Source organism: Agelaius phoeniceus, chromosome 20, assembly GCF_051311805.1.
Source record: "Agelaius phoeniceus isolate bAgePho1 chromosome 20, bAgePho1.hap1, whole genome shotgun sequence".
NCBI classification, from domain to species: domain Eukaryota; kingdom Metazoa; phylum Chordata; class Aves; order Passeriformes; family Icteridae; genus Agelaius; species Agelaius phoeniceus.
Window position 1 is genome coordinate 856,477 of NC_135284.1, and position 26,908 is coordinate 883,384.

Genomic DNA, 26,908 nt, shown 5'->3' on the forward strand with positions numbered 1-26,908 from the left:
ACAACGATGGATTTTTCCACTTCATGTGTGACACAATTTGGAGTTTTTAAGTGGGTATTTAGTATTAATTCCCGACTGCTCCGAACAAAAATATAGAGGCAAATCAGGAACTTTTCACAGAAAAATACTTGGACAAATCAGTGATTTAGGAAGGACAATCCTGCTCGTGACTGTGGTTTCTCCAAGTTACTCATTTACACTCTCACATACCCACCGCCTGCTGCAGGCACGTGTCAATAAGCAAGGGGCAGGTTTGAAGAGCATCGATGATTTCCCAGTCTCCTCCAAGTGAATCAGCTGTCACACAGCCCACTGAGCGTGGCAGTGCCAGCAGCAATCAGCCATGCTGCTCTACTGTGCATCCCCCCAAAACCTCAGAGCTTCCACGGGACAGAGAAATCAGTCACACACTGGATCTTCTGCAAGGATGCCAAAAGCCCTGGGGGGAAATGTCACAAGTCCTACACAATAACATGGAAAGTCTCTATTAATTCCAACTTGGTGGTGCTGCAACTGAGCAATAACTTTGCCTGAACAGAGATTTGCATTTCTCATTCTAGTTCAGCCCCGCAGTTCCAAACCATTGCGGTAGCTGCTGGCTAATATTTGCTCACTAATGTGTCACCACCAGACAAACGTTCGTGTAAAACTCTGTCTAAAGCTCAGATTCACCTGCTTGGGTGTGTGGCTGTGTTAGCAGGCAATTCCCAGCGACTTGTGGAGGTGCCCAAGGCCCGACCGGGGCACCCGGCACAAACCCCGGGGCCAGGCGGGGAGCGGGGCTGCGGGGACCCGCGGTGCTGCGGGAAACGAACTCCCTTGTGGGCAGAGGCCGGGAGAGGCCCGGGATGAGGGACATGGCGGGAGTGGGCCGGGCTGGGCCTCGGCGGCCCCACAGGGCCTGTCTGCGCCCGTCCCGCGACTACCGCGGGAGAGGGAGGAGGGGAGGAAGGGGAGGAAGGGGGCGCGTCCGGACTCTCCCCGAGCCTCGGGCCCGCCCCGCAGCGGCCCCAGGCACGATCCCGGCCGCGGACCGATCCCGGCCGCGGACCGATCCCGGTCTCGGCCCGACCCCGGCGCCGCCGCGGCTCCGCTCCCTCAGGGCACGGGGCGGGGCTGCGCGCGCGCGCGGGAGTCTCGCGGGACGCGGCGCTCTCGCGAGAGGGGCGGGGCGGGGCGGGGCGGTGTCGCTGCATGTCCGAGCCGGGCGGCCCGGCCGGGGCACGTGGGGCGGCACCGGCACCGCTCCGGACCGGGCCCGGCACCGCTCCGGGCTCCGCCGCCGCGCCGGAGCATCCGTAAGTACCGCCCTGGGCCGCCGCCCGCCCGCTGGCGGAGTGGCGGGGCCCGCGGCCGTGGCTGTCAGCGGCGGCGCTGCGGGGCGCGCTGAGGGTGCCCCCCCGCCGCGCTCCCGGCCGTGCCTGCCCCGGTGCCGGCGCTCGGGCCGGGGCGGGAGCGCTCCCGCGCGGCCCAAGGTCAGCGCTCCGGCCCCGCCGTGACCGCGGCCGTGGGCAGCGGGCGGGGGCCGTGCGTGTCGGGATGCGGGGCGGCAGCGGGCGGTGTGGGCCCCGCGGGGCAGCTCGGTGTCCTGCTCCGGGATGGGGGCGGTGAGGGGCCGGTCCGGGCCCTGCAGGGCCGCTCTGCGTCCTGCTCGCGGTCCCGGGCGGCAGCGGCAGGGGCGGTTCGCCCGTTCTGAGGGCAGCGCTGCGGCCGGGGCTGCCCGCCCGCCGTGAGGGCGGGAGGTGGCACGGGCGGCGCGGAGTCGCGGTGAAGATTAAGGCACTCTATGCTGTCTGGTCTGGCGAGCCTTGCCTGTGTTATAGTAATGGCCGTAAAAAGTGCTATTTGCAAAACTTCTGATGTGCTGTAGTGGCTCCTTTTGTTCGTAAGCCAGCATGGAATACAGGTGAGAGCAGAGGAATTAAATTATATTGCTACTGAGGAAGTGATGTTGTGTCTTGCTTTCCTGGGCGAATCCTTGTTGTTTGCTCTCTCTTTTTCTTCTTCCCTCTGATTGAAGCAAGGGAGATCTAAGTAACTCCTGCTCCAGAAATGGGCAGCTCGATCTGTGCCTGGCTGAGTTCTTTACTGCAGTCCCATAATCCCGTGAGGCCATGACCACAGAGTGGACAGGCATCTCAGCAAGGGCATCCTCTTCATGGATGTTATCCATAATAGCAGGAAATGGCACCTAAAGGTGTATTTGGCTGCAGCCCACCTGTTGGGCAAAGCCGGGGCTGTGGGACGGCAGAAATCGAGCCTTCCTGTGTTGCCGGGGTTGTGCTGCACCTGCCGAGCGTTATCGGGCCCTGTGGACTTTGTCTCAGGTGAAAGGAATTGGCTGGTGCTGTGGAAGGTGTAGCGCTGGTGGAACTTTGTGGCTGTGAATGATCTACCGAGCACAGCCCCGCTCGGAGTGGCCGGGCCGAGCACGTGGAGCGGGGAGTGCAGCACGGATCCCCGGGCTGGCCTCGGCAGCGCTTGGCCAGAGCTGCCAGAGCAGCTGAGCAGAGCTGGCTCCTCTGCTGGGATCGCTGTGTGACCCACTTCGGGTCATTTAACCTCCTCATTCTGCAACGAGCTGCTTGTGTGAGGGGTGAAGGGGCTGTGCAGGCACCTGCTGTACCTGTCACCTGGTGCTGGGCCTGTGACTCTGGAAAAGGGCAGCACAGCCTCGCTGTGTGTCTCGTTCTCCATGCCCTGGTGTGCTTGCTGCACAGTGCGGATGTGCTGGAGGGAATGACAGCTCTCAAGTAAGTGAGGAGGGAGAAGTCTGTAGAGCTTGGGCAGTGCTTGAAGTGGGATGGAATCCACTGGAATCCATTCATGCATCAATTCCTGTCCTGGTCTTACTCACCTGACAGTCCTTCAGCTTCTGCTTAAGTTTCATTGAGCTCTTGAAGGACTTTTAAAAGCTCTCCTGGGGTTTAGGCAGGTCAGTCTCTCACTGCAGTTGTAGCAGTATCTTCTGCAACAGGCTGTTTGCTCTCAGACATGGAGCTAATGATATGTTGGGGCTGGAGGGTCTGTGTGGATGGCACTGCAGGAGCTCAGTTGTTGTGTGTTAGCAGCTGTTTTGTACTTGGGAGTGCTCTCCTTATTCAGCCTTGGTTTAGAAACCTATCCTAGGAACCAGATTCCTTTTTAAAGAATGCTGGAGATGCTTTGAGATCCTAATACTGGAAATTATGGACTGCCTAGGAAGCCTTGGCTTTAACCTAGACACTCCACAACGCCTGAAATGGGGGCAGAGGAATGCCCTCACTACCCAGGGTGTGAGGTGACAGGACCTGCAGCTCACATCCACCACGATTTGTCTGTTCCCAAAGGTGCAGATTGCCTGTGGCAGGAGTTTGCTGCAGGAGTGCAGCCAAAGCTCTCAGAGCCAGCAGCAGTTTGATTTGTGATGGCTGAGACTCTCTCTTCACTCTGAAAACATTGCAGGCTGGCTGCAGGGGGATTGGAGAGCAAGTGCACTTCTGCAGGAGCAGTTATCTGAAGAGCATAATGCTTCTAAAGCAACATAGCCCACTTAGCTGTGCCTCTCCTTGTTCATGTGCACTTAACTCATGTGAAAAAATGATTTAAGGTATTTCTAGCGTCCAGGGAGCCTGTAATAGGATTGGGGCTGGTATCCCAGTTGCCCCTAGCAACATCTAGAGCTAATAAAAAGCATTAATTGCAGCATTAATTACTTATAATTGTTTCATGTTTCAGATCTAATGATTAGCCTTTTTAAAATCCTGATTTCTAACTGCAGTGCTTCTGTGGAGCTCTTAATGCAAATGGCTGGTTAGACTTCATGAAGTGATGATTAAGTTCAGGCAGCCGTGCTCAGATATTCAGAAAAAGCTATTTTATTCTTCACGTGTTTAATATTTCCTGGAAATTGAAGCTGTTGCATTTGTTTCCCACGGGGATTGCTAGAAGGGGAGATATTGGCATGTCCCAAACTGCCTTTTCAAGTGTTCTGTCTTCAGCTGGCTCACTGTACATTTCTTTATTGTCCACTATGTGGATTTTGGTCCTGCATTTTGTCAGCTGGAAGCTAACTGGATTTTTGGGTCCTGTACATCACTACTAGCAGAGATGGCTATTTCATAAAATACCATTTAAAATCATTCTTGAGCAAACAAATCACTGCTGCAGACCTGTCCTGGTTGCTTTTGACCTCTGCTGCCACCTGGCACTGAGGATGAGAAACTTGCCATGTGCTGTGGCTGATTTTTGACTCTGGGTATAAATAGCAGCAGTTCCTGGCAAAAGTTCATGATTTTCATGTGCCTCTGGTATCAGAGGCATTAGCTTTGCTTGGGGCTGAACCTGGGGATGGGGAACGTGGAGATCTCTGTGGTCAGGCTGGCGTGTGCTGTGCCGCTCCTCACAGCCCTTGTTCATGCACACAAGTTCTTGCTGCTCCTTCACATGAGTGAAGCCTTTGCTGTTCCCTCCCAGCACAGGTGAATGCACACAGGGCATCCTCCTCACTGCTGGCTGCTGCCCTCCCTCTCTGAGTGCTTCTGCAGTTCTCCTCCAGCCGAGCCTTGGTCACAAGGCTGCCAACCAGCCTCCAGTGCTTTCTGCTTTCTGCCTGAGCCCAGTGCTTCTTGTTTTGGGAAGCTGTTTGTCAAGGTCTTGTGGCTGTGCCCAGCAAACATCCCGTGAGCAGAGCTGCTGCTGCTCCCCAGATACCTGGGCACCTGTTTGGTCTCTGCTGCTCCTGGCTCTTGCAGCCCTATCAGTGTGTTTGCTGGAAACCTCCCCGTTCTGTCTCCTTGAAAAGCCAAGCTTGTTTTTGTCTCCTGTGCAGAGTATATTGGAAGCCCTTGGTTAGTTTAGTCTCTGTTCTGTGGAAATTGATAGAGATGCCAGGCATCTGACTCAGGTGGCTGCTTTTAAATCTTCATTTATAATCTGTGCATGTAGTGGCCACTACACTGTGTTACCCATAGGAAGGGCTGCATTGGCTTCCTTATGTACAAGCAAACACAAAAGGCTGATTATTGGATGTGTTTATTCTGAAATTCTGGAAAAGAATTTGTTCTGTTCTCCAGCCTGAGTGAAAATGCAGAGTGTGAAAGATAAAACTTTTCCCAAATCCAGACCTTCGTAATGTGTTGATAGGTTATAAAGGTAATAACAGCTGCTTTACCTGTACTGTGGGGGCACAGGTAAAGTGGTGCAGAAGCAGTTTTTGAAGCTTGCTGATGTATCTGAAAGACTTTCCCAGAAAGTGGAGAAAAAGCTCTCTGCAGTTGAGTATTCAGACGGAAACACTAACTTGGGTGAGGAAACTATAAATAATGAAACAACTGGAGCAGGGAGGTAATAAGATATCAAGAGCAGTATGAAGCTCAATAACCTAATAGGATTAATGTTAATTACAAACTGTTCATTCCTGCAGAGCAGGAGCACTCAAGGCCCTGCCTGAGTCCATGAGAGCAGTGCTGAGGGTTGCTGGGGGCTGGTGTTTGTGTCCTCGTGAGCTTTTTAATTTTCAAAACATCTATTAAAAAAACCCTACAGGTTGGCCCAGCTGATGCTTTCATTGTAAAGCTCTGAGTGTGGAAATAAATAGGAGCTGTTCTGGGAGGTGCACTGGTGCAAAGGCTGCTGCAGGAGCTGTGCTGGGCCAGGGCTGCGCTGCTGAGTGGGGGAAACACAGAACCAACAATCGGTGTGGCAGCTCCAGCTGCGAGGGGGGACTGAGCTCTTGTAGGAACAGCACTGATGCTGATTACACTGAAAGCAGTTTTTATCTCAGAGATAAAAGGCAGCCTGGTGTTAATGGTGTTTCTTGTTCCAGAGCACTAGTTTAATTCTACATCAACCAGCTTTTTCAGCCTTCTACTTAAGTCGCAGTTTACCCTCCTGCAAATAGGAGACTGCTGGTCCTTAAATGTTCTAAGGTTGTGGAGTGGCTTCACTGGTGGTTTTCATTCAGAGAGGAGCCTGTTCCTTGGGCTCATAGCCCATGTTTACTGGGCTGTGAAAAGGTGGTGTTGCTCAAGGGCTATCTCTTGCTGTTCTAGTCTTTCAGTGCTACTGTTTGAAGCAGAAATTGCTGCACAGCACTTGCCTTTAATTAGTTAAGTACAGAGAGACTTCCCTGTTGGCTTCTTTTAAAACAAGTGCCACCCAGTTTGGGATCTTGCTGGCCTGGCTCCTACCTGTCTCTGGGCGTTTGTAGCTCCTGAGTCACGCAGTCTGAGCTCCTGCCTCTGGGTGGTGTTGGGTTTGGTGGGGGTTGGCTGCCGAGAGGGCCGGGGAGGCTGTGGCATCTGGTGGCCAAGTGACACCCTGGTGATGCAAGGGCTGGCAGGCTGCTGTGGCTTCACAGCTCCCTCCTGTAAGCTCAGGCCAGGGCTGCTGCTGGCCTGCATGGGAGAAAACCCCCTGTGCTCTGCAGCTGGAACAGCTGGGAGCACGTGCTGCAGCAGGACTGGCAGGAGGTCCCTGTGTTGTGGATGTTCTGCCTCCTTCATCCTGTGTGAAGCACCAAGAAGCTGCAGTTAAATAATGCAGTGCCACGTGCCAGTTCAGCTTTCGATGAAAATATGCCTCATGCCAAGGGTGGGTTATGTAAGTCCTTACGTCTGTTTCAGTGCAGCAATTTTTCTTATTTTAGTCTTAACAGTAGGGCCCCCAGTTCCTTAGGTTTTTGTTAACTCCTGCTCTTATGCCTCCTATAAGGCAGAGCATGTGCTACCAGTTATTTTTAGCATGGAAAAATTTAAGAGCCCACGTGGTCCCATTTAGTTTGAACCATGCCAGCCTGTCCAGTTCTCTTTCACCCAGATAGTATTTATTTCCCAAGTGCTGCTTCACTAACTACAGGGTTTGTCAGGAGGCATCCTGGCCTTGCTGTTGAAGCTGCATTTCCAATTTGCTCTGTGATCCTTTAGGACGGGCTTTAATTCCAGCCTTGATTTCCACAGCTTTCAGGGTTTGGAAGCCTCTCAAGTGCAGGGGCAGAGGGAAGCGGAGGAGCCAGGACCGGCTGAGGGTTCGTCCCTGCAGAGCATGGGGGCTCAGTCACTTGGGAGTCATCCTGGCCTCTCTCCTGGTGGAGACTCGAACCAGCTCGCCTTCAGAACAGACCTCCTTGTGTGTAGAAAGCCCTGAGATTCTGAGCAAGTGCTTGCTGAACTCCTCTGGACCTGGAGAATGAATTATCTGGCGTCCCCGGGAACCTCGTGCTGCGAACATTTCTGACCTTATAAGGCTGTGAGTGCTGAGGGCTCTGTGTCCTGGCCAGAAAACAAGGTGGCTTAGAACTGCTCTGGGACCCTAATGTAAACGAGTAGAGTAAATTGGCTGTCCTTGGCTTTTTTCTCAGGTAGGTGATGTGTGCATTCTTACTTGTCCTCATCTCCTTGCTCTTTACCAGCAGTTTTCCATAAATCAAGTCAGGACACAGACTTGGAGAGCTGACTGACCCCTGCTCTCCCCTTGGTGCCTTGATCCCATCCTGACGTGCAGAGGGAATTATGTAGCGGTTTGGAGAAGTCTCATCCCCAGCTCTCCAGCCATGATAGGTGTGACATTTAGGCCGGATTCCCAGCGTGCCAGAGGGAAGTGGAAGTGGCTGGTGCTGGGCTGAGCGCATCCAGTGCATGAGCTCTGCACTATTTATGGTGCAGGGCTGTTGGGGCCCTGCCTCTTGGGAATGGTGCTGGACATGCAGTGTTTTCTGGGGGCTCTGGCTCCTGCAGGCTGCTCCTCTCCTTTCCAGAGCTGCTGCATTTCCCAGCTGGCTCCTCCTGCCCGGAGAGGGAGAGTGCAGGCCCTGCTGAGCCGGGCTCCCTCCCTCTTGGCAGTGCTTGAGGGCATGTGATTTGACAAGTTGCCATTTTCTGTCCTGCTGCTGGCAGGAAAATCCCAGGCTTTCTTCCCCCAGCGTGTTAAAATGATGCCATTGCCACTGCAGTCCTGAGCTGGCTGTCAGAATGGCAGCGGGGGGATGGCTTGGCTACTCTGGGCCAGGTTGGGAAGTGGCTGTGGGCTCTGGGGGAGAAGGGGACATGGAGCAGTGTCACAGCCCTTGGGATGGGCAGGTTGGATCTGCTGTCCTCAGGCATCACGTGCAGCCAGGCTGTGACCAGCATGGCAAGATCTGCCAGAGCCTCCTGCCAGGTCTGTGTGAGGAGATGTTTGTTGGTGTTGAGCTGTTTCCCGGCCAACCCAGCACTGCGGGACGTCTGCTGGCATCTCGTGCCCAGCCACTGCCTTTCAGCTGCTCTGACTGATGCAGGATGTGGAATTCCCATTTCACATGATCCTGGTAGTGATGCAGCTCTGGCTTAAATAATAAATCAAAAACATGAAATCAAATGAGAATTGCAAGGAGCTGTCAGCTAATCCAGCAGTCCCCACTCATCCAGGTATCATAGAGGAGTGCAGATCTGTATCCTAAATGATGATAATGTTCAGAATGACTCACAGAACTGTTTTGTCTGCCAGACTTTAGGACAGGCTTATCCCTCTGGGGCATCCTGCAACTGTCTCCCTGTGCTGCAGAGCTGTGTGGGGCTATGGTTTGGACAGTTGGTGCAACTTAGTAGGGAATCAGATAATAATAGGGCTGTCTGTTTAATTGGGAATGCTTGCTGGGAATGGACTTATGTGAGCCACTTTAATTTGGGTTTGTAGTATGCCTGAGAGACAGCTTGTAGGGTAGTTCTGCATTAATTACAACAACTTGGGCACGCAGCAGATGAGCACTCACAGCTCACAATGTGCCATTGTTCTGGGCAGCATAAAGGGGAACCTTTTGTCTTGGGAATGTACAGGCTTCACCCTTTCCATCTGCCAGCTTCCAAACACAGAACAGCCACACTATTGCATAGGTTTGTTGGTTTTTTAATTCTAAGATCCCAGATGTTGCCATTAGCAGAGGGTTCACCCTCAGCAGTGCTCCCTGACTGCATACAACCAGCTGGGAGTAACTGGGATTTAGTTACTTCTTAGTTACTTAGTTTATTTAATCAGCTACAAATGTCTGATGGACACGCAAGTCTCTGTGTAGAACAACATGAATGCCTTATCTGTGATGTACTGGGAATATTACTGAACTTAAATTGTGTCTGCAGCTGACCTTTAATTTGGGATTGAACAAGCAATTTTCTAGTCCCTGCCTTTGCCATTCTTTCATTCATTTGTGTGCCTGAGTGTCTGGGCCCTGCAGGAAGCAAGGCAGAGTCTGAGCTAGTGTGGGTGAAGTTGTGTGGATGCTCCTGTGGAATGGAGAGTGTGGCTGGAGGAGGTGAGAAATCTGGGGTGAATATGAAATTATCTGAGGCTCCGACACTGGGTTTGAGCCCGAGGGAGGCATGGTTTTGTCCCTCACCTAGAATGCATCAGCTCCTTGTAGAGATTGTGGCCTGAAGGAGTGTGGCACTGGGAGCTGTGGTTGGGGTGTTAGCCCTGATAACAGAAGGGGTTTTATGGTTGAGACACACTGGGGCCAACTGCCTTGGTTGTCCTCTCTTGTCATAGAAATATTATGCTTCTAAAGAGGAACCAGATAATGCTCTTTTCCAGTGGGTGGCTCCCATTTCTAAGATTTTGCTATCTCCTGAAAACAATCTTTATTTTTGTTCCTTGCTGGCAAGAGTCTTGAGGGCTGTTTGGATTAAAGCCTGTCTGTGTAAGCACCCTCAGACACGTGGTGTTTTGCTTTAATTCCTGTGCAGTGAAAATATAAACTGTAAGTGCTTTGCAGCAAGGCTGTTTGGGATGTGGTAACAGTTTAGCTGTGCATTCCAGTTGCAGACATTCCTTAAGGAAAAGGGAAGGCATGGCAGCCCTGCCCCATGTGACTCAGGTGAGGCTTGCCAGTGAAGGAGCACGCCTGGGTGTCCAGGTGGGAAGGAGGTCAGGGCCTTGCAGAGGGAAAGGGAGAGCTGCCAGCTTTTAAGTCAGGGGACTGGCAGCTGTCAGTGTAGTGAGTTTGGATGTAGAATAAACTTTGGAGCGGCATTCCTCAGGCTTTATAGAAGTGTGTGTTGTCAGAGTCCAGAGCCCTCAGGAATGGGGTGCTGCCTTTCAAGGGGAGAGCTGGGGAGCCCTGCTGTGTGCCAAGCCCCTGCCATGGAATGCTGTGGTCCAGCTGGGCTGGGAGCCCAGCCTGGTGCTGGAGGAACCTGCTGTGCTGGAGGCTGTCCTGGGGCAGGGCTGACCTGCAGAGGTGTGAGGCAGAGGAGGCAAGGGGAGATTAAATGCAGAGGTGAGGAGGGGTGAAATCATTGAGGATAATGATAAGGCATGTCCAGATATCACTAATCTTGGGTAAGGATCTTGTTCTGTGGCATGCTGGTAGAGCAGAGATGTGAATTTCTAGAGCAGCTGGAAAACAAGCCTGACCATTCTAATAGCAATACCCCAAGGCACTTATGGGACCTCCTGCCACCTTCCCTGGGACTGTTTTAACGTGTTTCTGTTTCTCCTAGGTGTAACTGCTGAAGCTCTGTAAGATGGCTTTACGCTTCCGCAATTTCGTCCCGTACGCCATTCCCGGAGTGCTGGCGCTTCTTGGCTGCTGGTGGATCTATTCCTGGAGAAAAAAACACTCAGGCTATTGCAACAAACGAGCAATAGCCATTGCAAGGGAGAAGCAGGAGGAAGTATCAGAGAGTGATGCACGTCCCAGGCCAGAAGCGTGTGTCCCTCGGAGAGTGCCTCTGCTGTCGGGAGAGGAGAGCCTGGAGCAGCCAGCCCCCAGCTCCCTGCTGCCCTCTCCTCTGCACCCAGCTCACGAGAGGCTGGAGCTCTCACGGCACCTCCCAGACCTGTCAGCCACGGCAGCTGGGCCCAGTGAGCAGCTGGAACCGGTGGGGTCTGGAGAGGGAGGTGGTGTCCCTGCTCATGCCTCTCTCCCTCTGCTGGCTGGGAGCTCAGAGTGTGACCAGAACGAGGTATTGAGCCACACACTAGGGCAGAGCTTGGGGGCAAAGCAAGGCCAGCAGCCACCCCTGACACAGGAGTCTTTGGGAGTCACAGAGAACACCAGCAGCACAGAGCAGTCGGATGAGTCTTCGTTTAAGCCCCCTAAGGAAAAGCAGATGCCAGGAATTGTGCAGTCAGATACTGGCTCTGTGACAGCCTGTTGCTTGGGATTGGAGAAAGAAGCCAGTGCCCCACAAGCCTTTCTGAATGAAGCTGAAGTATCAGGTCACGAGGATTCTGCAGTGAGTGTGTTACCAGGGAGTTTGGAGTCTAGCTGTCCAAAGCAGTCCAGGGAAGAAGAGATGTCCGAGTCAATCGTTGGTACTGTACCAGTGTGTCAAAAGGACACACAGCCAAAAGGAGATGAGTTGGAAAGAGAGAAGATTGGAGGAGTGAGTTTGGACAAGGAAGTTGAGAAAATTGAGCAAGTAGCAATACAGATAATTTCCAAGGTCATTTTGGCAGCAACCGAGGAAGTGCTGTCGGGTTCTGCAGGCGATGCATCCCCTTGGCTCTGCCCGGCCACTGCCAGCCGAGCTGAGGCTCCTCTGGGCATGGAGAGTGTTGCTGCCTCTGCTCAGGTGCCTGTGGAGGGAGCCACAGCAGCTGATGGGAGCGTGGCTGCAGGGAGCGGTGCAGGGGAGCACGGTCAGGGTGGGGCAGATTGCTCATCACACGGCTGCTGGGCCAGCCCCGTGCAGGGGAACACAGAGGACTGTCAGGTGAAGAGCTGCGTGTGCAGGGAGTCCCAAGGAGTTGGTCGGACTCGTGTGGAGAACTCTCTGGAAAAGTCACCTTTGTCCATGGAGGACTCTGGGTATGGCACGCACACCCCCGGAGGTGGGACGAGCGTGGAGGAGCCCCTGCAGAGCACAGTGCTGTCTGTCACATCAGAGCAGCACTCGGACTCACTGAGCACATCCTCAGCCCCAGACACGTCTGCTGAGCAGAGCTTGGTCCCAAGGGAGACCCCCTCTGCTGCAGGGCTGCCTGAGGGCAGCACGGTGCCCTACAGCAATGGGATCCTGAAAGAGGATGGGCCAGACCTGAGTCAGGAGTGTAGCAGTGCTCCAGGCACAGATGGAGATCACTCAGAAGGTAAGGGACTGGAAAATCCTCCTGCAAAAACTGTGGTGAACAAGCATTGCTGGGGAGCACCTTGCAGGTGTGAGACCTTGTACCAGTGGTTTCTGGTGACCTCCAGGACCCCCTGGGTGCTTACCCCCTGTTCATGGGCTGCTGCTGACAGGAAGGTGAGGCAGGTTCTGAGGCGCTGCTGGAGGAGCCAGAGCAGAGCTCTGATGGATTGTGATAGAATCAGCTGGTTGCAGAGCAATTACCCTGAAGCCTTTTTGTTTGGAGGGGCAGGTGCATGCCAAGAAATCCCAACAGGGAGCAATATTCATGGAGTTTCCCCATCTGTCTGTGCTGCTTTTCCCTTGTAGATGCTGGATGATGTGTGCCTGGCACAGAACATGCAAAGCTGTCTGAGCAAACATTAGCCTGTGTGACCTTGGGGAGGGATGTTAAAATCCTTTGTAGGACCCTGTGGTGCCAACAGCCCTTAATGACAGGGGATGTCTCTAGTAATTGCTACAAAGCAGTTGGAACACTGCTTGTTGCAAGACATGGGGTTGAGTTTGCCAGCAATGAAGGATTGAACCCACTGAATGTTTTCACTAGTGAGAGTAAGCCAGGAGGAGAAGGTATTGCCTTGTTGTAAAGTGCTGGTGTGACAAGAAGGTCCAGGAGTCAGTTGTGGAGCCTGGTGGCACTGAGACACTGAGGTGGGGAAAGAGGAATGCAGCAGGTAAAGCTGATGAGGTGGCAGTGCTGGACAACAGGTCACCCACTGACCTTCACATCCAGACTGAGTCTTAAATCTTCCCTTTGCCTACAAAGCTGATGCCAACAGCTGCACCCTTGGCCTTTCTCAGCCTCTGTGCTGTGTTACCCATTAAGATGTGGCAAATGTGAAGCAGCTCTTGGGTTCATTTTTCTCATTGGTCTCAGTGGATGGTCTGAATACTTGCAAGCAAGTGAGGATCTTCATGTTTCTGCTTGTTAATGGGAGGAAGGACCAAGCTCGTGTTACACTGGCTGTATCTGAGATCTGGTCAAGAGGAGGCTGTTGGAATTTGTGCCTTTCCCAGGCAGAAATGTTCCTGGTATTGGCTGATGGTTTGGGAGCAAAATGCACTTCAGCTCTTGCACCTCATTTCTTCAAATATAGGGCAAATTTGGGCAAAAGGCAGCCCCCTGCCATGCCTCATAGTGGGCACACCTGGCACTGGGGTCACTCTGCAGCCCTTCCCTTTGGGGTGGCAATGTAAGTGTGGGTCTTGGGGGCTGTCTGAATGCTTGTGCTGTCTCGTAGGTTCAGATGTAAATAGTGTGGATTTTGTGGACAGTGGCAGTGCCATGAGGAAGACAGTGGCTCGCCAGAATGCGAAGCTGGAAGGAGGATCCAGCAAGCCAGACTTCGTTATCTGGGAAATCGAGGTCCCAAAGGTAACCAGCTGCTGGCCTGCTCACCATCCTGCCCTGCCCTACACAGCCACCTCCTGGTCTGCTGCTGGCCCTGTGCCACCCCAGGGAGATGAGCACCCAGTCCAGGACAGCTGGAGCGTTCTGCTCCAGTGAAGAGCCAGTGCACAGCTGTGAGCATGCAGCACTCCAGAGCTGCACCCAGGGGAATGGTGCTGGGTGAACTTGTTATTGCCCATTATCTTCCTTCCAGCCTGGAAGTCCAATGCTCTGAAAGCATCCAGGAGGCTTTGAGGGTACCCGGGTATTAAGAACACGGGGTTATCAAAATGAGCTGTGCTTACTGGTCTGAACTCATCCCAGACCCCCTGAGCTCTGCACTGGTCCAGCACTGTCTTGTGTTTATCCTGCCTGTGACAGTGGAACTGAGAGTGTGAGAGAGCAGATATGTTTGATCTGTGTTTCTCTTCCTGACTGTTGCTTTCTTGTCCCTTTCCTGAAGGAATTAGTTGGCCGCTTGATTGGCAAACAGGGGAGGTTTATGAGCTACCTGAGACAAGCATCTGGTGCCAAGATTTATGTCTCAACACTACCTTATTTCCGTGACTCCCAGGTCTGTCACATCGAAGGTGAGTGGAATGTGTCTCTATTCATGGTCTATTGGGGGACTTAATTAGATGAGCAAGGAATTTAAATGGATTTAGTGGCTTCTGAGTCCATTGCTTTTCAAAACTCCTCTGGGCAACCTGTTAAAACTTACACTGTTGAGGTAGTGCAGGAGGATCCTGGCAGTAGAATTTCTTCAAGTGACAGGACTGGAAGTGTCCTCAGCATGCCCATGCTAGACACTTCCCATGGGATTCTTGTCTTCCAGGGACCTCTCATCAAGTGGAGAAAGTCCTGAGCCTGATTGGCAAGAAGTTCAAAGAGCTGTGTCTCACCAACATCTACACCCTCCCTCCGCCGATGCCGCTGCCGCTTCACTCCCTGCTCGTGTCCGCCTGGGTGAGTCCCGGCTCTGGCAGTGCTGGGGCTGGAGCTTGCATTGCCAGCAGCACTCATGGCAGCTTTTCCTCCCCGTGGCAGCTGTTCCTCCCCGATGGAGTCACTGTGGAGGTGGTGGTGGCACACCAGGTGGATGCAGGGCACATGTTCCTGCAGCAGCACACGCACCCCACGTTCCACGTGCTGCGCAGCCTCGACCAGCAGATGTTCGCCTGCTACTCCCAGCCCGAAATTCCAACCCTGCCCACTCCAGTAGAAGGCAAGTCATGGATGCTCACACGTTGTTCTGTCGAGAAAGTTCTGGGCTCCTGTGCAAACCTGTTGTCCCTGAGTCAGGTGTGGGAAGTTCCCAGTGGATGAGGATGTGATAGCTCACGTGTCATCCCATCTTTAAGCTGCTGCCAGAGTACAGATGTTGCTCTGCTCTCCCTTACCCTGCTCATCCCTGGAGTACCTCCCAAGCCACATAGCTGCATGTTGAAATTCAGAGTGAGATCAAGCCTGTCTCAGCTTATTTCCAGTCAACCTGGCATCTGGGGTATTTCTGCTGGCAAAGTGTGGAGCTGCTCCCACACCTTCATAGTGTCACTGTGTCCGTGTCTGTCACTGTGTCTGCACCTGGTGTGAAGGGTGCATCACGTGGAAAGGGGTTGTGTATTCCTGTGTGGAGACAGGAAGGGAACTGGGTCCCTGGGCAGGGCAGCTTGGTTGTGGCAGACAGAGCTGAGAGTAAAACCCACCAGTCCTGTGTCTCAGCTGCAGGCCTGGTGTGTGGGGGATGCTGGAGGAAGATGGAAGCAGCCTAAGGAATGCTGTTGGTTCTCCATAGATAAATGAGCAGCACTGCTCATGCCTGAAGTGCTGATTTTTGGAAATCCACTTATCCTGAGCCTTTTTTCTGTGCACTCTGGTGTTTTGCAGTTGGCATTATCTGTGCAGCTCCAGGCCTGGATGGGGCATGGCTCCGGGCTCAAGTCATCAGCTACTTCGAAGAGACCGATGAAGTGGAGCTCAAATACGTGGACTATGGAGGATATGATAAAGTGAAGGTTGACACACTCAGGCAAATCAGGTCCATAGATCCTCTCCCATGGCCTGAGGCCATGTCTGCCTCAAATCCTAATCACAGGAGTCTGTACAGTTTGAGTTCTTAAAGGTTTTTCCACAGCTGGAGTGGGAAATGGTGGAAAGGTTCAGCTCAGCAATGAGTGTGGGTTTTTGGGAGCACAGCAAGATCCTGCAAGGCTTTTTTGAAGGGAGGGGAGAGGAAATGGCAGCTTCTGCCACTTCAGTGTGGAAGCTGAGGAAAAGGATGTCTTCAGGAGGCCTTGAAGTGCAATTGATTGAGCCAGGAATAAGCTCCTGATTCTCTGTGCTCCAGCCCCACTGTCTGGGACAGCTGTGTTGGATCAGGGGTTTCTTAGACAAGCCCATTAAATATTTGATTGTGCCCCAGAGCTGGGAGACAGGGAGCACAGCCTCCCTGGTGGAGGTGGGTTTTGCTTGGAGCCTGATCCAGCTTGGCATGTTAATCAGACAATTTATTGCTGCTCTTAGATTGCTGAGAGAATTGTCTGATTTTTATTTTTTTTGTTTGACTGTCATTAATTTAAAACTGAATTCCTGTAAGAGCAATTTGATTAATCAATGTCACATTGAAGAATGTAGGAGTGATTTAAAGCCCTGTTCTTACTCTGATTCTCTTTTCTTTAAGGTCTGATTTTTTAACACTACCTTTCCAAGGAGCAGAAGTTTTACTTGACAATGTGGTGCCACTTCCAGGTAAATGGAGCTCTTGATGTACTGTTGGTCCCTCTCCTGCGGGTTTCCATGGATGCCAGATGTGTCCAAGCCATGATTCTGTCTAAACCTTCCACCTCCTATTGCCAGTGCAGCCTCTGATGTGACAAGAGGAAGGACTGGAAAAATTGTATTGTATTTTTCTAAATGTGCTAGCATGGCATAACCTGTCAGAATCCAGGGGAAAGATGATAAATGTCCAGGCTTTTTGCTGCTTGGAGGAGACAATGAATTACTGTCCTAAGCAGCAAGTTGGCAGGACTGGCAGGGTGTAGGTGCTGTAACTGCTCTAATTCTTCTGTCATAGAGCTGCTGTAAATGCAAGCTTAGTTTTTAATCTGCACACAAATACCTGACATTTTCCTCCTGAAATGACTGATTTGTAAAGTTCTGTGTTCAAACTCCAAGCCTCCAAGCACTGGGGGAATGTCAGTCACTGCCTAGAAACACTTTGGTTTGCTTTTTTTTGTCCTTGGCTCTGCCCAGGTTCTGGACACCTGTGGTACAGACACTTCGGGTTCCCAATGCCAGGAGTGCCCTCTGTGCAGGGTCAGCAAAGCCCTGGAGGACCTGAGCTTAGTTTATTGAGGATCAAAACAGCAATGGCAGCTCCAAGGTGCTGCAGAAATGTACTTTGCTGTCTTTAAAGCCTCCTGATTCATCAGCTACTTGTGCTTACATGATTGTGGCTGTAGGAAGCTCTGCATCCTTTTCCTGCAGAACCAACAGCTCTGGGGATGGGATCAGCTGTCTGTGAGGGATCTTTGTCTCTAGGAGGACAGAGAACATCAGCTCAATGGTCCTTTCTGGCCTGTAAAGTCTGTGAAGGACCTCATGTGTTTGCTGTGCTCTCCTTTTCCCACAGATGAGGATCACTTTTCCCCGGAAGCCGACGCCGCTGTCAGTGAGATGACCAGAGGTGCTGTCCTTGTGGCACAGGTACAGCCCCTGGCTGGAGAAGCCTTGCTGCTGGTGGCCCTGCTGGTGTCCTCTGCCCTGCACTGTGATACATAAACCCCAAAGCCAGAGCCTGGCTCCTGGGAACTCCCATCAGCACTGCCTGGGAAGGGATGAGTGTTCCCTCTTGTTTGTGATGCAGGCAGGGGGAAGGGAACCTGAATGTGTTCACAGAGCACAGCAGGGCCTGGTGTCCAGCAGATCTGGGGTCCCCTGGGTGTGCACTGCTTTGCCAGTCCTCACTGGTTTTACACCATGGACATGTGGGATCTGGCTGCAGCTGGCCAGAGGCAGCACTGGGATCTCTGGTGATGTCCCAGAGACTTGTAGGCAGCACCTCCTTGCAGTCCAGAAGTGCTCACCTCTTCTGAAGTGCTTCTGGTAGTGGCTGTAGCTGTCCACGTGAGTGACTTGGCACCAGAATTGCTGCACACTCATGTTTTTCTGTGTTTCCAGGTCACAAATTATGACAGTGTCACAGGGCTGCCACTGATACAGCTGTGGAACTTGATGGGAGATGAGGTGGGTATATTGATGTATATACTGAACACTCTTTAATCATAAACCTTATATTGTTGATTAGGAATTTTCAGAACCAATGTTTGTTGCTGTGGCTTCTTCACTTACCTACTCTTTGGGTTTTTTCCCCCTCCCTTTAGGTGGTGTCAATAAACAGGACTCTGGTGGAAAGAGGGTTTGCTCGGTGGCTCGACTACTAGCAATGTCCTAGATGCCTTGACTACTCTTTCTGCAGAGAAAAAACAAAAGACAAAATCTTGTTTTGCACTGTTACAATTCGGTTTGGCAACTTCCCCCGAGGAGAGCCGCTCACACCTGCCTGGAGTTTGGTGGTCCATTGAAACCCGCTTTGCTCAACTGTTACCATTTCACTAGAACAGATACCTCATCTCCTGGAAGGGGGTGTTCAAAGCCATAATGACAGATACTGTAGCTTTAAAGCAAAAAGTCCTCCCTGGCCTCTGCTCAAATTTTAAATGGAAAGATCTCAAAGCCTTGGGGGTGGCAGGAGGGAAAGGCCCCCAGGACGGTAACCGCGCTTTGGTTCCAGCTCTGTCGTGCCCCACGAACTCGGTGTCTGCTTTTCCCAAAAGTTACATCAGTTGTCCTCTTTTTAACAGGCCCTGCCTATGAAATTAATGAATGTTATTAAGGAATTTAATGTTCAGTTATGGATTTTTCTGTATTGTGCCAGTAACCTGCACAAACAGCATCCATCTTGTGTCTTCCTTGCGCCAGGAGGTGGAGGAGTTGTGTTCCTGTGTCTCACTGCAATCATGGATTTTAGGCTTGATCTGCTCTCCCTGCAGGGGCTTGGAGTGCAGGATGTTACCACTACAATTTTTGCTCTGAAATGTCATGTATTTAAAGAAAAGAAACTGCTTGCCAAGCCCAATTGTAGTTTATATTTTTCTAGCTGTGCAAGTCTGTAAATATATATTAAAAAATCATTGTAATATTTTGTACAAGAAAAACACTGGAAACAAAGGGAACTTTACAAAAACTTTTTCACACCAAAATGTCCTACATAGGTAGAACTGGTATGGAGTGCATTAGGGTAGCCAAATTATTTGGAGCATCTGAATGTTGGGAGTGTTTCAGCTCTGCTGTATGAGGATTAGTGTCCCCTTAGGTTGCTGTCTGGTTGAAATTGTGATCGCTGCATCCTTTGCTATGTTGCTGTACAGATCTGTTTAAAAAAAAAAAAGTAACAACTTGGCATTACTCTTGCAGTGGTGTTCTCTTTCAATTTTTTTTTGTTGCTCCTTTTTAGATTTCTATTACGTATTTAAAATTTTGCTCAAGTAATTTAAGCTGACTTAATGCTCTTAAAGACATGCCCTCTAATGTGTATCATTTTAGATATGGATTGAGCTGGGATTTATTGCTGGCAGAGAAGACACTTGCCAGAAATTGTTGATGTAGTCAGTCCTCAGAAGCTGCTTCAGGTGATTCAAGGATGTGCTCACATCCTGTGAGCTGACCTGCCAGGGCATCACACATTTGGACAGTGGCCTCCACCAGCCTTTAGCCCAATCCCTTCTGCTAGGGAATGGTTATATCCTTTCTTGGAGTTCTCTCCTGGTCGATGCTTTGATTTAATGTTCATGTTTGCAGTAACATCCAAGGAAAACTAAATTGGGTAACTCAGATCTATAAAAAATATATCCTTTTGGAATGTTTCTTTCCATTGCAATTAAAGCTCGAATTTTAAGCCGTCTTAGTGAAACTGTGATGACTTAAGAGCCTTCCTTTCCTGCCTCCATTAGGGGAGCCCAGGGCTCCTCGCTCTGCACCCTTGGGGTGGCTGTGCCACTGCTTCTCGTTCATGGCAAAGTTTGACTTGTCTGAATGTTGGTGCTTTCTCTTCTTTGAGAGGTGTCAGAGTCAGGAATCTACAGCAGGGATGGGGAGCTCTGCCAGCATCAGCTCTGTGTTTTCCTCTGGCTCTGCACTGTGGAAGAACATCCTGTTCCTATTTGTGTTGAGAGCTGCCTGGTTTTTAAACTGCAGTAAAATAGAACATTGCAGGGGGAGAGGAACTGAAATAAGGAGGTGTTGGCAGGTAAAAGATAGGAAGCTCTTTCTTCTTTAAAATCACAACTCTCAGCCTATACAGAAACATAAATGTGGGGGGCTTTTTAGGTTTGGGTTTTGTTTTGTATTATGGATAAAAGTGAGTGGATTTACTGAGCTGGGGAAGGATGTAGTTGAATATGGACTGCTTGGAAAAGGCACAGGTCAAAAAAGGCCCAGGGGAGGTTGTGGCAGTGGTGCTTTGTGCCCTGTCAGACCTCAGGGATGAGTTGTGCTGGGTTTGGAGCAGGTCCTGATGTTCATAAACCCAGCAGTGGCCCCCAAGCAGCTTCATAATCCTTGGCTCAGGCCTGAGGCTGAGCACAGGCCCATGGAGCTGAGCTGTCCCACAGGTGCTTTGACTGAAGCCCTTCAAAGGGGCTTTTCCCTTTGGGAAGTGGTGATTTTATTAGGGGTGGAATGAATGAGGTCTCGGGAGATGCCTCATTTATAAGCTCCTGGAGAGCTTCCATGGGCTGCACAGCACACTGTGCCAAGCAGCCCCTGCCTGCCCAGATCCCCTCTCCTGGCTCTTCCCATGGAGCTGAGGCGCTTCTAGGAGCTTCCTCCTTGTGGCTGCTGGCCCTTGTCCTGCCCAGGGTGAGGATCAGGAGCCCATCCCTTCCTGCCAGAGCCTCTGCTGTGCCAGGGCTGCTCCTTTGGCAGAGCCTGGAGCTGGTTTCCCTTTGGCACGTTGGTTTCAAGGCTCCTCAGGGAGGGAGGAGGGCAGTTTCTGGAGCAGATGGAGGGTGAGGAAACCCCTGTCTGACACAAGGAGCAGCTCAGCTCCTCCACAGCCACAGGTGCAGCCCAGAGCCTGGCTCAGCACATCCCTGGTGCTTCACTGGCAGAGGTTTTATTCCCTAAAAAGAAAGGAAAATGAGGTACAAGCTGTATTTCTTCCATTCTACTGCATCACACAGATCCATGGGGGTCCCACCTCGGGGCTGTCCCTGGGAAGCCAGCATGTAGGAGGCTGCTGAGCAAGAATTAGAAAACATGTGTCTTGCCTTTAGTTATTGCCTCAGGGGCTGTGTTTTGGCTTCAGTCACTTCTGCTTCCTTCCCCATCCCGTTAAAAAAAAAGAAAAAGCAGCAATGATAGAGGAAAAGATCTGGTTGTGTTGGGCAGCAGGGGTGAGGATGGCAGCTGGAGGAGAGACTTGGGGCTCTTGCAGAGGAAATGTCAGAGCAGTTTTGCCCTGACCCCCCGGGTGCCAGCTCCTCAGCACTGCTGGGCCTGGTGCCTCACACAGTCTGTGCTTCACAGAGGAGCTCCCCTCTGAGGCCCTTTGTCCTCCTGACCTTCGCAGCTCCCCGTGCCAGTGTGTCCCACAACTTAATTACCTGTGAGGGGGAAAAGTGCTTCCTGTTTCTTTTCTAAATTGCCTCAAAGCCTCCCCAGCTCATCCATCATCCCAGTGATCCCAGTGCCCAGGAAGGTGAGTAATGGCCCTGCTGTGCCTTGGCCATGCTGCCCCTGAGCTTACAGCCTTCTTTGCTGTCCTGCCTCAGGCTGGAGCTGCTGAGCTTTGCTCCACAGGCTGGAGCAGGGCTTGCTGACTTCCCCGCTACCCTGAGCCCTGCAGAGCCTTTGCTGAGTGAACACAGTGCTGGAAGCTTTCCTCCTTGTGCTGAATCAAGGCTGTAAAGCTGCTGCACACGCCCAGCCGTGAGTATTGGTGTCTGAAAGCAGGTTGGGATGTTTCTTACAACACTCTCAATCCTTGGGGAAAGCAATGGGAGTCGTGCTGTAGCTGTCACTACACCAAGGTTTTAACCTCCCCCTGGGAGAGGGATCAGAGGGACTCTGGGTTGTGCACTTCATGTCCCAGCTTCAAAACCCTGTGTGTTGCCTGGGGGATGTTACTCTTTTTTTGTGCCCTGACTCTGCAGTTTGGATTCAAGAGCACTGAAGAGACATTTCATGCTGTTTCAAGTGAGGTGCCCTCATTTCTGGATAGCAGCACTCTCACAGTAATCCCTGGGTCTGGGTTTCTCTATTGTCTGTTGTTCTCCAAGTGCACCTGAAGCACTTCTCTGGCCCTCAAGTACTGTTCTTGTTGGCAGCCATGAGTGGCAGCATGAGCATCTCCCGCTTCTGTCACATCCCCCTGAGCTCTGCCTGGTGCAGGGACATTCCCTGGCTGCTCCAGGATCTCCCACTGTGGCTGCTGGGCCATCCAGCTGCTCCAGCCTCCTGTTGTGCCCAGCTTTCCTGTCCCCAGGGCAGGGGGATGCTCTGGAGGGATTCCTGGGAACCCAGCCCTAAGGGAGACACTTGTTCTTCACTGGACAAGTTGTTTTGTCAGAGCAGGAAGAAATGTTTGGCTGCCCTGTCAAGCCTGTAGCTCTAATTCTGCTATGGGACAGCTGCTTTTTATGTGGCACAAACCAGTGTTACACACTGGGAGGGGGGCAGAGTGAACTGCTGCAGGTGCCCAGCCCTGTCTGGGGACAGAAAGGCACCACACATGATGAGGAAAGGGTCGTAGTGGAGAAGAGTTGGTTTGATTTCTTTAAATGTGCCCTGTCCCCCTCTCACCCGCCCCCCGCCGCCCATGCACGCACCCATGCATGCATCCATGCACCCATGCATGCACCCATGCATGCATGCATGCATGCATCCATCCGTCCATCCATCCATGCATGCAAGCCCCGCTCAGGAGCGCAGCGGGCCCGCTGCCGTGCGGAGGGAGCAGCAGATGGCACTCGAGCACCGGCCCAGCCCCGCCGAGCCGCGGCTCGCAGCCCGTGAGGGGAGATGGATCATCCCAGCCGTGCGCTGCGTCTGTAGGACCGCGATTTACATGCCTGGGATGTTCCTCTCTGCTCGCAGGTCCAGATTGTATCTCTGCTTGTGCGGGTTTGTCCTTACACTGTGTCTGGATGTGAGATGATAAAGGGAGAGTGTTACTTTTCACTCACAGAGACAGACCCCTAATTTGCTTGGGTGTGTTTTGTGGTCGTGGTGTGCCTTTCTCTCAGAGCTGCCTCAGAACACAGAAACACGATTATTTTTTTCTCAAATAAGATCATTTTGTCCCCTCAGCCAAAATTAAGTGAGCTTGTTGTCCTCCCACTGAAAATGGACTTGCAAGTGCAGGAGGTGAGAAGCAAAGTTCAGCATGATTGTTACAGAGGCAAGAGCCAGAGAGGTGTGAATGAGTCGGGGAAAATGTTCCTGTTGAGATGGTCACGGTGTGTCCCGGGATGCAGAGCGGTCCCCTGGCTGAGGAGCTCTGGCTCTCCTTGGTGTCCCAGCACTGCTGCTGTTCCTGGCAGAGCTGTCACACCCCAGGGCTGGCTGTTTGCAGGGACAGCTGAGCTTCCAAGCACACAAGCCCTGACCCCAGATTCAGACCATGCTCGTTCTGCTCTGGACCCCAGCACACTTGCCAGTGGCAGCTGAGGTGGCACAAGCCCCCAGAGGTGCCTGTGTCAGGCTCTCTTTGCCCAGGTTTTGCCCTTGAACAGGGCAGGACACCCAAGATGGGTTTGCCCAGGAATGGGGAGGAAGCGCCTGCCCCTGCATCTGCTGAGCACCCCAGGCTGAGTGTGCTGGGCCCCCGTTACTGAAAATGGGGGGGAAAAGCACTTGTGAGCCCCCAGCTCTCCCATGTGTGAGAGCCATACAAATCCAGGGGGTTTTGTCAGCAGCTCGACCTCTCGGCCAGCGCTCTGGCTCTGCAGTGAAGAGGTGCCCTCGTTCTTCCCCTTGCCTGACTCCTCTGTAATGGAAGGTCTAAATGCTTATTACTTTTTCTGTAGCCTTTTCCACTTGCCAATCAAACGCGTCTGCTTGGGGTTTGTTTTGTTTCCGTGTTGCCGGGGCTGTGCAGGACGCTCCATCTCGCTGTAATTATGGTTCCATCATTGTCTTGGCACAGAAACATCTGCTGTCTCCCTGCCATCTCCACTTCCCTGTTTCTTTGGAGAATTCCGTGGATCCCATGACCTTCTATTTTCCATGACATCTCAGTGTGCGCAGCTGTTCCTCTTGCCTTCCCCTGTCTCTCCATCCACCTCTTTTTTGCCTATCAGCATCTCCAATGCATTTGGAATTTCAGCTCATTGCTTATCAAATCAATATCTCGCCGTCGCCTCTCAATATTCCCGCGGCTGCTGGGAATGCGGCGCTTGCCCCCCACTGCTGAGCTCCTTCCCTCTGAGCACAGACAGCCCCAGCTCATTTCCCCTCATTTCCCCAGTTCATAGCTTAAAGTCCATTTTCTCGGGCTTTTTATTTTGATTGTGTTGTACCCTTGGCTGTCTGGGTCTGAGGCCCATCAGCGCTGCAGCTCCTCCTGAGCAGTGACGTGCCATGGGATGGATGGATGGATGGATGGATGGATGGATGGATGGATGGATGGATGGATGGATGGATGGATGGATGGATGATGTTGCCACTCAAGGTGATGTCACTGCTGGTTGCTGATGACAAACTGAGCAAAGTTGGAGTGCGTGAGGAGAGGAGCTGTGCTGGGGCAGTGAAGAGACTGGAAAATACAGGCTCAGCTGCTGATTTGGTGTGACCTTGTTGAAAGAGCATGGGGTCCATGAGAGTGATGAACAGAGATACTTCAGGTTTTATTCTGTTCTGGCACCTTTTATTACTAGGACTTTACTCGTATACCTATTCTCTTAAAAAATATTAATTAAAAAATCAGTCCTATAGCTGCTGCAAAATGACTAATAAAACTCTGGGATATGACAGGACCTTAAATCTCTGCTTTACTCTCTGTCTGAAAAGTATGCATCCAAATTCTCCACCTTCCTCTTCTGTCTCACCTGCCTGCATGGCAGGACCCCAGCCCGGCACAGGGCACTCCATGAGACTGCAGCAAAATTAATCCTGAAAATATTAAAGGCACGTGGATTTCTTGTTATTTTAGTCACCTTCAACCCATGGTCTGTGTACATCTGAGCTAAGAATATCCCATTCCTGAAAGGTTTTACAGAAGTTTGGCGCCTGGAAGGTGTGACAGAGGAGTGGGGAGCAGGTAGGGAGCTGGTGGAGGTAAGGAATAACCTCACAGATGGATGGAAATAACACCATGTTTGCATCACAGCTTTTCCTCCTTCAGGGCTATGTTTATGCAGAGCTAGGTTTTATACAGATCTGCATTGCATGTGGGTGCTTGTACCTAAGTAGGGCTGTGAAATCATGGATTAAGGGTTCTAGTCATCCAAAAGGAGGGATGTGGCAGTTGGAGTGGATAATGACTCCCTGATTGGGGAGGAGAAATGCTCTCATGGAGATGGGAAGCAGCAGGTTTGGTGAGGACTCAGCTCTGTATCCTCACCCAGGCAGAGGTGTTAGAGCATCCCCAACAATTCCTGTTCCCTGGGGATGAGGCCAGGGCACCTTTCCCTGGGCTCTTGCCCCTCTACAGGGAGAGGTGCCCAGGAAGGCACAGCAGCAGCCTGGCTCCCACACAGGGCTCAGGTGTTGGGCCAAATGGGGATCTGGAATGGGCCAAATCAGAGCAAACGGAGTGGGAATTGCATAGGGAATAAGTGTTAGAGGGAATAATCTGCATCACTTAACGCTCCAACAACTCTGAAATAATTGGCTGTTTCCTGGGCATATCCAGAAGAGCTAAAGTGTTCTCTTTTGCCTGGTGATCTTCCAGAGACCTGATTGTCTGCCTCTCCCTCACCCTTTACCTCCTGGGCCCCCCCTCCCTCAAATTTCTCCCAGTTTGTATTTTTCCCCCAACAATGTCTCTAAAGAATCACAAATGTGTAACGTGTGTCCCAATGCCTGGATTTTAATAACGTGCAGCAACCCCCATCAGCACAGGCAATTTCACATTCAACACATTATTGCTATTTAAAGCGCCGAGGTATAAAAATGATTGGCAATCCAGCTCTGCCAGCCCGCGCCGCTGCTGCCAGATTGTGATTTTTAATATTGGCTGCTCTGCGCAGTCGTTCCCTCACCTTTGACTTGCAGATTTCCCAACGTCAAAATAGCAAAATCATTTTGGGTTGTACCAGGCACATTGCTCGCTGCTGAAAAGAAGCAATTATCATTAAATATCCCCCTGGCTGGATGTACACAGACACACCCACACAGGCTGGGGCTGCTCTGTGTTTCCAGCCGAGCCTTGCTCCAGTTTTGCAAACATCCCTTACCTGAGCTGCTGAATTTTGGGGGTGGGGGGCCACGGGCAGGTGGGGTATTGTGTTGGGTCTCTGTTGTGGTTATGGAAGAGGGAGGACACTGGGATTCATCCCAGAGGTGCTGCTCCAGGAGGGCTGATGATTTCCATGTTCCCAGGGCTGTGACAGAGACAGAGCCCAGAGGTGTTGCTTGTGTCAGGGCTGTTCCCATGAACGTGTTGCTCTGAGTTAATGCACAGAGTGAGTGAAGATTGGACCTTTGAGAATTTCTGTTGGAGGCAACCTCACCCTGCTTACCCTGAGGTGACCAGGACCAGCCCTTCTTACATGAAAACAAGACTGTCCTTCCTGAGATAATGGCCCTGGTGAGTTCTCTGTGTGCCCTTTAAAGTCCAGTGAACACATGACAGGTGGGTAATTTCTCTTCTGCTGCTGCTTTCTGAGGTCCCCACTCCAGGCCCTGCTGCAGGGTAGCTGGAGGAAGGCAGGAGCATCCTCATCCTCAGCTCTGCTCGAGGAGCTGTGCAGGGAGCAGGACCCACAGCAGGGTCCCTGGGGCAGGCAGGGATGAGGGATGGCATGAGCTCACCAGCACTGTGACATTAAACAGTGGCCTTCCTCTCTTCTAAAAATACCTTTTCCCTCTTGCTCCCCACAGCAGTGGAGGAGATGAAATGCCAAATACACCTGCTCCAGGCAGCTTTTGGGACAGGAAAGAGGAAATCTTTTGGGAAATCCTGGTGCCTCGTGCAGATGTGGAGTGAGTAAAGCCCTGGGAAAAGGCGGCCCCTGGAGCCAGGGAGCAGTGGCAGCACTTTGTCACCATATTTACACTTCCACTTGCCCAACACGAAGCGCTTGGCTCTCCTCCACTTGCGGAAGGGATTAGCTACTTCATAACATCTAGACAAGATAATCTCTCCAATTTTGCTTGGAAGAAGTCCCTGACAAAGAGCAGCAAAGCAACAATAATGCCAGATGAAACAGTA

General features: G+C 51.8%; 1 protein-coding gene across 2 annotated transcripts; it reads left to right on the forward strand.

Moving 5' to 3' along the window:
* The first annotated feature begins 1,151 nt into the window (after positions 1 to 1,151).
* Positions 1,152 to 19,434, forward strand: AKAP1 (A-kinase anchoring protein 1). 2 transcript variants are annotated; one of them, XM_054647066.2, is made up of 12 exons: positions 1,152 to 1,298; positions 6,939 to 7,339; positions 10,452 to 12,045; positions 13,325 to 13,458; positions 13,937 to 14,063; positions 14,309 to 14,439; positions 14,521 to 14,698; positions 15,361 to 15,511; positions 16,154 to 16,221; positions 17,105 to 17,178; positions 17,653 to 17,718; positions 17,856 to 19,434. In XM_054647066.2, the coding sequence occupies exons 3-12, from the start codon at positions 10,476 to 10,478 to the stop codon at positions 17,913 to 17,915; spliced, it is 2,559 nt and encodes an 852-aa protein (XP_054503041.2). In that variant the 5' UTR covers positions 1,152 to 1,298; positions 6,939 to 7,339; positions 10,452 to 10,475; the 3' UTR covers positions 17,916 to 19,434. The 2 variants fall into 2 exon arrangements, with proteins under 2 accessions (XP_054503041.2, XP_054503042.2); XM_054647067.2 differs by lacking the exon at positions 6,939 to 7,339.
* The last annotated feature ends 7,474 nt before the right edge of the window (positions 19,435 to 26,908 follow it).

What these genes read in the sequence shown, in the direction of transcription:
- AKAP1 (XM_054647066.2), top strand. Translation starts at nt 10,476, where the DNA reads ATGGCTTTACGCTTCCGCAATTTCGTCCCGTACGCCATTCCCGGAGTG. An exon ending in GACACACTCAGGCAAATCAG is followed by an intron (nt 15,512 to 16,153) that starts GTCCATAGATCC and finishes CTTTTCTTTAAG; the next exon opens with GTCTGATTTTTTAACACTAC. An exon ending in GTGCTGTCCTTGTGGCACAG is followed by an intron (nt 17,179 to 17,652) that starts GTACAGCCCCTG and finishes CTGTGTTTCCAG; the next exon opens with GTCACAAATTATGACAGTGT.